The sequence below is a fragment of the Anomaloglossus baeobatrachus genome, chromosome 8 (genome assembly GCF_048569485.1).
Source record: "Anomaloglossus baeobatrachus isolate aAnoBae1 chromosome 8, aAnoBae1.hap1, whole genome shotgun sequence".
In the NCBI taxonomy this organism is placed as follows: Eukaryota; Metazoa; Chordata; class Amphibia; order Anura; family Aromobatidae; genus Anomaloglossus; species Anomaloglossus baeobatrachus.
Genome location: NC_134360.1, coordinates 57,399,396 through 57,408,882, shown reverse-complemented (window position 1 = coordinate 57,408,882; position 9,487 = coordinate 57,399,396). Strand labels below are relative to the sequence as shown.

At 50.4% G+C, this 9,487-nt stretch overlaps 1 protein-coding gene across 1 annotated transcript; it reads right to left on the bottom strand.

The window, feature by feature from the left end:
- Nucleotides 1–3,321: 3,321 nt before the first annotated feature.
- MANF (mesencephalic astrocyte derived neurotrophic factor) lies at nucleotides 3,322–9,063 on the bottom strand. Its single transcript, XM_075320799.1, is given in 5 exon segments — nucleotides 3,322–4,608; nucleotides 4,688–4,706; nucleotides 4,708–4,830; nucleotides 6,745–6,872; nucleotides 8,897–9,063. Coding segments are annotated over 5 exon segments (543 nt in total). The 5' UTR covers nucleotides 8,985–9,063; the 3' UTR covers nucleotides 3,322–4,423.
- Nucleotides 9,064–9,487: the final 424 nt, after the last annotated feature.

Here is a 9,487-nt window from a genome sequence, read left to right as displayed (position 1 = left end):
GCTGGAGATATCTCCCCCAATCCTGGTCCTCCTCACCACATCCCCATTGTCACTTCAAACCCTCATCCACAATCTATGACAAATTTTTGCAACCTTTCTAACCTTATACCAATTTACCCAGCCCCCACTCCCACTAACAGGAGCTCTATGGAACGCTCACTCCGTTTGCAACAAACTTGCCTACACCCATGATCTTTTCATCACTAATAAACTTTCTTTCCTCGGTCTCACTGAAACCTGGCTCACCCCCTCTGACACAGCCTCTCCTGCTGCACTTTCTTATGGTGGTCTCCATCTGTCTCACACCCCCCCGCCCCACTAACAAGAATGGTTTGCTTCTGTCCGACCAATGCTCCTAGACACCAATTCCACTGCCACCCTCTGTTACTCTCCCCACTTTTGAGGTGCACTCTGTCCGCATCTACTCCCCCTCCACACTGGTTGTCATCTATTGCCCGCCAGGGCCAGCCACCGCCTTTTTGACCGTTTCATGAACTGGCTACACTTCCTTTCCACCGACATCCTCAATATCATCATGGGCGATTTCAACATCCCCACTGACACCTCTCACTCATCAGTCTCTAAACTTTTAACACTCACTTCCTCCTTCAGCCGCACTCAATGGTCTTCTTCAGCTACTCACAAAGATGGCCACATACTGGACCTCATCTTCACTCTGCTCTGTTCCTTATCATCTAACCTCTCTAACTCCCCTCTCCCCAGTCTGACCACAACCTGCTCACATTCTCTTCCCTCTCTTCTCCAAATACACAACCCCCCCCCCTTTCAAAAACTTTTCACCCTAGGAGAAATCTCAATCACCTTGATTTACACTCCCTTTCTCAGTCCCTTCTCCCTATTGCAGACATTGCTTTCTTACACGATGCAAATGCTGCAGCCACTTTATATAACACTACTATCTCTGCAGCTCTTGAATTGCCGACCCCCCTCACACACACCAAAAGCCGCACGATCAACAGGCAACCTTGGCACACGAGCCAGACTAAAGAACTGAGACGGGCTTCAAGAATTGCTGAACGCAGATGGAAGAGGTCTCATTTCACTGAGCACTTCATTGCATATAAAGAGTCTCTCACCACTTTCAAGTCTGCACTCACTACTGCAAAACAAACCTACTTCTCATCCCTCATATCCTCTCTCACAACCCTAAACAGCTATTCAACACTTTCAATTCTCTCCTCCGTCCCCCGACACCATCTCCCTCTCCTCCCATTTCAGCTGAAGACTTTGACAACATCACAGCAAGCTTTGGCCCACAATCACCACAGCCCCTCATCATAGCTACTGAGCCCTCTTCCTCCAAATCCAGCTTCTCCCCCATGACAGAAAACAATCTCTCCACTCTACTCTCAAGATCACATCTAACCACCTGTGCACTTGACCCCCTCCCATCGCACCTCATCCCCAACATCACCGCAGTCCTCATCCCAGCCCTAAACCATCTTTTCAACCTATCACTATCAACTGGTGTATTCCCTTCATGCTTTAGACATGCTTCGATCACACCCATCCTTAAAAAGCCCTCTCTTGACCCATCCTCTCTGTCTAGCTACCACCCCATATCCCTTCTCCCCTATGCCTCAAAACTACTGGAACAGCATATGCATCTTGAACTGTCCTCATACCTCTCCTCCCTCTTTGACCAGCTACAATCTGGCTTCCGACTGGATCACTCTACTGAATCTGCCCTAACCAAAGTCACTAACGACCTACTAACCGCAAAAGCCAAGCGACACTACTCTGTCCTCCTTCTCCTGGACCTCTCCTCTGCCTTCGACACAGTAGACCACTCCCTCCTATTACAGATTCTCTCCTCTCTGGGCATCACAGACTTGGCCCCATCTTGGATCTCCTCATACTTAACCGACCGAACTTTCTGCATCTCCCACCACCTCCTCTTTCCACCCTCTATCCGTTGGTGTGCCCCAAAGTTCAGTTCTTGGACCCCTGCTGTTCTCCATCTACACCTTCAGCCTGGGACAGCTCATAGAGTCCCTCGGCTTTCAGTATTATCTATGCCGATGATACTTAGATCTACCTCTCTGGACCTGACTTTACCTCCTTACTAACCAAAATCCCACAATGTCTCTCTGCTATTTCATCCTTCTTCTCTGCGCGATTCCTAAAGCTTAACATGGACAAAACAGAATTCATTGTCTTTCCTCCTCATCATTCAACTCCTCCATCACACCTATCCATCAAAGTTGATGGCTGCTCACTCTCCCCAGTCTCACAAGCTCGTTGCCTTGGAGTAACCCTCGACTCTGCTCTATCCTTCAAGCCACACATCCAAGCCCTCTTCACCTCATGCAGACTACAACTCAAAAATATCTCCCGGATCCGTGCTTTCCTTAACCAAGATTCAGCAAAAACATTAGTACATGCCCTCATCATCTCCCGCCTCGACTACTGCAACCTCCTGCTCTCTGGCCTCCCTTCCAACACTCTTGCACCCCTCCAAACTATGCTGAACTTTGCAGCCCGCTTAATCCACCTCTCCCCACGCTATTCCCCAGCCTCGCCACTCTGCCAATCCCTTCTCTGGCTTCCCATTTCCCAAAGACTCCAGTTCAAAATATTAACCATGACCTACAAAGCCATCCACAACATGTCTCCTCCTTCTATCTGTGACCTAGTCTCCCAGTACCTACCTGCACGCAACCTCAGATCCTCACAAGATCTCCTTCTCTACTCCTCTTCCGCCAATCGCATCCAAGATTTCTCCCGTGTGTCCCCCATACTGTGGAACGCTCTACCCCAGCAAATTAGACTCTCTCCTACCGCGAAAAGCTTCAAGAGGGACCTGAAGACCCACCTTTTCCGACAAGCCTACAACCTACAATAACCCTCAGTCCAGTACACCACTGCGCAACCAGCTCTGTCCTCCCCTATTGTATCCTCACCCATTCCCTGTAGACTGTGAGCCCTCGCGGGCAGGGTCCTCTCTCCTCCTATACCAGTCTAGTTTTGTACTGTTAATGATTGCTGTACTAGTTTTTATGTATATCCTTTTTCACTTGAAAAGCGCTATGGAATTAATGGCGCTATAATAATAATAAATAAATAATAATAAGAGGATGATACGATATAGACCTGCGCGTCTCTGCTGCCGAGTACTGGAGCCAGCTCTGCTTTTGATAACGGAGCAGAGTCGTCTCAGACCAAGCAAAGCTTCAAATTTGTTTGAAAAATATAATAATCCTATATAGCCTCCAAACACTTGTGATTGAGAGAACTTCACACCGGAAACAAGTCTGCTAAATCTGAATTGGAAGGAAAATAGAAGACTAGAAGATATAATGGAGTGGACAGAATCGGTGAAATTTAATGTTAGCAAACTCCACAGAGAAACAGAAGATGAACCGTGATTACAATAAATAGGGTGAAACTGCAGATCTGCTCGCTGGTGGACCAGTCAGCAGATGAACGCACAGCACAGAGTTGTCATCACTGTCAGTGACATCCTCACAGATATATAGTGATTTGCAAAATGCTTCACTTAGTTACATCAAGAGCTGCATTCACAATTCTGCTGCTCACACGTTAGCTCTCAAATAGCTGGGCCGGATGTTTTATTGTAGCTGCCTGTCTTGCTAGTGCACTGTAGAGCAGTGCATTGTGTGATCTCTTCTCGGGCAGTAGCAGAATTAGGAGTGCAGCTCTGGATCTACTGGAGTAAATAATATAATAGGTGAATCATGATTGCTGCACAACATTGAAGTACGTGATCAGTAAAGTTCAAAATTGATGCCTCATTATTGGAGCTACACTCAGTCTCAGGGTTCGCTCTGCTGTGCCCTCACCACACTGCACGGCGAACAGATGTAGCAGAGTTGAGTTTTCGCCATGATTTGGCTGATAGGAGTGCTGAGCAGCATTAGGAATGTCTTCTTAAATACACTGTCTGCGCGTGTCAGTAATACATAGAGACAAGTGCAGATGAATCCCCCTATCATAACTGTACACGGCGCTTCCCCCCCCCCCCATCATGGAATACTGATGATAACATCCAGCCAGTAATTGGATAAAGCTGCACCGCGCCCGGCCGACAAACACGTCTGAAGAGATGTGGAGAAGATAGACAAGCAGGAGTAATGCGCCGCCGCTCTCCATAAGCCCCGGGGCAAGACGCCATTAGCAGAAAACAGTGGATTCTTTTATTTTCATAGAAAAAAAAACTGCCACTCGAAGAGATCAAACTAATTCATAACCCACCACTGTGAGCCCACCCGCGACCGAGAGGAGGGATCATCCACCGCAGACCGCGCTCTCCAACGTCCGGCGTCCTCCAGCCAGACAGAAAAGAAAAAAATTCTATTTTTTTTTTTTTTTGTAAAAAGTAAATTAAGCTAGTATTTATCTCCAGTCTGTAACTTGGGGTTAGTGTACGAGTCCAGCTGGCTCAGAGGTCCGTCCGTGCATGTGCTGCATTGGGAGCGTATTTTGGCATCAGCTCGTTGATCTTGCGGATGTAATCTGACTTCTCTGCACAGCCCTTGCACGTCTCCCCCCAGTCATCCAGGATTTTCTTCAGCTCCTTCACCCTCAGCTTCTTCAGATCCACTGTGCTCAGATCAATCTGTTTGTCTGAAGAGAGAAGAGACAGGTAACCCTGCACTCCGGGCTCCGACAGCCCTCCCGAGCACTCTGCCCCCGCTGTACTCACCATATTTCAGCTCACAGATTCTGACTGTCCTTCTTCTTCAGCTTCTCACAGATTTTCTCAACAGGGATGTGGTGACTGAGCGGCTTAGATACCTCGTTAGTGATTTTTGTGGCTGCGTCTTTGGTGGCTCCAATGTAATAGCACTAAAAAAAAAAAAAAAAAAGCAGACGCTGAAGGTTAGGAGGTCACAGTCTTTAAAGGGCTCCTGAGATACTCAACCGATCACAATTATGACAACGAATCTGACCAAGCATCATCTGTGTACATGCGAGTACAATCTATATCACTGTAATAGAAATTCCCTTAAAGAGGTTGTCAGGTCTAGAATGAAAAGTCTACAGTCGCATTGCCATTGGAGACATGTGAATCCTCCCAGCACACTCATTGAGCACTGCAAGGATTGGTCAGTCTGTTGACCACTGTTCCCGCTAAAGACACCGAAAAATCCGCACAGTACTCAGTGCAAGCGCTGGGAGAATTCACAAGTCTGCAGTTACACAGTGTGACTGCAGACTTTTCATTCTAGACTGGACAACCCCTTTAAATAAATATTCTACACACAGCCATAATATCACAAGTTTAGAATTTCTGCAGCCACCACTAGGGGGAGCTGTATACAGAGATATATGATAAGATTCTGTCTGCAGCCACCACTAGGGGGAGCTTTCTGTATACAGAGATATGTGATAAGATTCTGTCTGCAGCCACCACTAGGGGGAGCTTTCTGTATACAGAGATATGTGATAAGATTCTGTCTGCAGCCACCACTAGGGGGAGCTCCCTGTATACAAATATATAAGATTCTGTCTGCTGCCACCACTAGGGGGAGCTCCCTGTACACAGAGATACATGATAAGATTCTGTCTGCAGCCACCACTAGGGGGAGCTCCCTGTATACAGAGATACATGATAAGATTCTGTCTGCAGCCACCACTAGGGGGAGCTCCCTGTATACAGAGATACATGATAAGATTCTGTCTGCAGCCATCACTAGGGGGAGCTCCCTGTATACAAATATATAAGATTCTGTCTGCAGCCACCACTAGGGGGAGCTCCCTGTATACAGAGATACATGATAAGATTCTGTCTGCAGCCACCACTAGGGGGAGCTCCCTGTATACAGAGATACATGATAAGATTCTGTCTGCAGCCACCACTAGGAAGAGCTCCCTGCTGGTTTTATTTTTCGGTCAGTGCGATTATAGTGACACCACATTTACATTGTTAGTATTTTTTTTAGGATTTCTACTCAACACAGTAATTTTTTGAATTTTAAATAACTGTTTTTATTTTCTTCAGCAACAGCCAAGTGAGAGATTGTTTTTCTTTTGGACAAGTTGTTGACACTGACACAGCACGTTAGTTTCTACTGATGGGGTGTAAGAGGCCACTGCACCCCAATGGTGTTACATAACCTCGGGTTGCAATACTAACTAGTGGCACCTGTGATTACAGGGTGCAGCTATTGTTAAACTTCTAAAAACATACGGAGATCAATGCTGCAGGGTGGTAGCTGTCACATACAGCCGACATCTGCGCCATTTTTGGCTGCCTGGTTGCTAAACACAAATTTCCAAATGCTGTAAGAAAAAGAGGTCCCTAACTGACGGCTGTTAAAGGGCATAGTGTAAATACCACATGGTGTAAATGCCGATTTTCTGTGCAGCCGTGTAGAAGCTATGTGAAGAAATCTCATGCACAGGCTGCAGAATCCGCACAGTGGATGTGAAATGTCAGTTTCTGCTGCGGATGTCCGTGCACATTTCAATCAACCCATGTAACAGAAAAGGTGAAACATGCAGCTCACTGCACCGGTGATAGACGCAGCGGTACAGAGCACTGCGAGCAGCGCTGCAGCGGGAGATCCACAGCGGAAATTACACTAAAATCCTACGTCCTATGACAACACAAGATGGCAAATCCGCTGAGAAATGTGAGTGACACCGGCAGGAGAGAAGAAGCAGAGTATAACATAACGGACTATCTGCTGCCTGAGCATTCCCCTTACAGAGTAATAATACCACACATCAGCTGGTCGCCATTCACACAGTACATACAAATCTGTTCTCTTTCCCTTTGGCAGCGTTACACGATTTGTGCAGCTCATTCTCCACCGCGGTCGGTGTAAAGTCCACATCATTCTCTTTAAGGAACTCGTAGAAGCGGCTCAGGAAGGAGACACAGACTGCAAGAAACAAGCACAGTGTCAGAATTAGTGCATAGCAAAAGACCACATATGACGGCCCACCAGGGAGAAGGCTGAGGGGCGACACCAGTGAAGAGACCGCACCATCCCCCACCCTGTATAGTGGTCACAAGAAGGCATGTACCACGCCTCGTGCTCAGGAACAGGCGGAGTCCACGCTGGTAATGTCAAAGGACAAGCTCCATCCTGGGGGACGGCAGAGACCTGCAAAACACATCACTTACAGGGGTCTCCTAATGATGAGTTGAGTGCAGGGAGAATGGGGCTCCCCTGAACCCCCCCAACAACAGGGGAAGTCACACCTCATAAGACCAGCAACGAACGCAAGGCCCAAATGTGAGTGATACATAGATAACATCACCCCCCCCACACTGGGAGTCATCATCTCATCACCCCCCCACACTGTGATGCCTCATCACCCCCCCCCACACTGTGATCCCTCATCACCCCCCCCCACACACTGTGATCCCTCATCACCCCCCCCCACACACTGTGATCCCTCATCACCCCCCCCCACACACTGTGATCCCTCATCACCCCCCCCACACACTGCGATCCCTCATCACCCCCCCCACACACTGCGATCCCTCATCACCCCCCCCACACACTGCGATCCCTCATCACCCCCCCCACACACTGCGATCCCTCATCACCCCCCCCACACACTGCGATCCCTCATCACCCCCCCCACACACTGCGATCCCTCATCACCCCCCCCACACACTGCGATCCCTCATCACCCCCCCCACACACTGCGATCCCTCATCACCCCCCCCACACACTGCGATCCCTCATCACCCCCCCCACACACTGCGATCCCTCATCACCCCCCCCCCACACACTGCGATCCCTCATCACCCCCCCCACACACTGCGATCCCTCATCACCCCCCCCCACACACTGCGATCCCTCATCACCCCCCACACACTGCGATCCCTCATCACCCCCCCCCACACACTGCGATCCCTCATCACCCCCCCCACACTGCGATCCCTCATCACCCCCCCCACACTGTGATCCCTCATCACCCCCCCCACACTGTGATCCCTCATCACCCCCCCCACACTGTGATCCCTCATCACCCCCCCACACACTGTGATCCCTCATCACCCCCCCACACACTGTGATGCCTCATCACCCCCCCACACACTGTGATGCCTCATCACCCCCCCACACACACTGTGATGCCTCATCACCCCCCCCACACACACTGTGATGCCTCATCACCCCCCCCCACACACACTGTGATGCCTCATCACCCCCCCCACACACTGTGATGCCTCATCACCCCCCCCACACACTGTGATGCCTCATCACCCCCCCCACACTGTGATCCCTCATCACCCCCCCCACACTGTGATCCCTCATCACCCCCCCCACACTGTGATCCCTCATCACCCCCCCCACACTGTGATCCCTCATCACCCCCCCCCACACTGTGATCCCTCATCACCCCCCCCACACTGTGATCCCTCATCACCCCCCCCCACACTGTGATCCCTCATCACCCCCCCCCACACTGTGATCCCTCATCACCCCCCCCCACACTGTGATCCCTCATCACCCCCCCCCCACACTGTGATGCTTCATCACCACCCCACACACTGTGATGCCTCATCACCCCCCCCACACACTGTGATGCCTCATCACCCCCCCCACACACTGTGATGCCTCATCACCCCCCCACACTGTGATCCCTCATCACCCCCCCACACTGTGATGCCTCATCACCCCCCCACACACTGTGATGCCTCATCACCCCCCCACACACTGTGATGCCTCATCACCCCCCCACACACTGTGATGCCTCATCACCACCCCACACACTGTGATGCCTCATCACCCCCACACACTGTGATCCCTCATTTCATTACTCCCCCAACAATGTGACCCCTCATCTCAATAACCAACCCCACACACACTTTGACCCCTCATCTCGTAACCCCCCAGCACAGCCCCATCATTCCATTATTCCCAGCCAATCTGTTGCCCCGCATACTCACCCTCGCATTCCCCGGGTCGCAGCGCTTGTCCCCTGCCTGGCAGGAGGAGCAGGATGCCGGTCACCGTCAAGGCGCAAACAGTCCTCATCGTGGTCCGCTCTGTTCACACTGCGCTCACCGGCAACTATGGCTCCGCTTCTCCTAGCAACCCCTCCCGCCCCCGCTCACTCACCATTGGCCAAATGGCGCAGTCCGCTTCCACGACGCAAACACCGATTGGATGTATGTCCCTGCCCGTAACACGTCCTGTTATCTTATTGGCTATTGCATAAGACACGTCATGCGCGGATGCACTATAGTTGTCCACCGTTGATTGGCTGTGACGTGTCCATTCATTGGCGGAATGTTTGTAGTGAATGCGGAAGTGTGCCGCCATGTTTACTAAGGGAAGAGGCCTGCGGCGCTGGACAGTGCAAAGCTGCCGAGGGGACTAAAGTGCTAGAAAACAGCTCTGGTCCAGTGCAAAATTGCTGTCTTATCGACTGGGACCACAAGAGGGCGACAATGTCATATATACAAAGAGAGGACGCTAGAGGGCGCCAATGTAATGTTATACACAGAGAGACCACTAGAGGGCGACAATGTAATGTA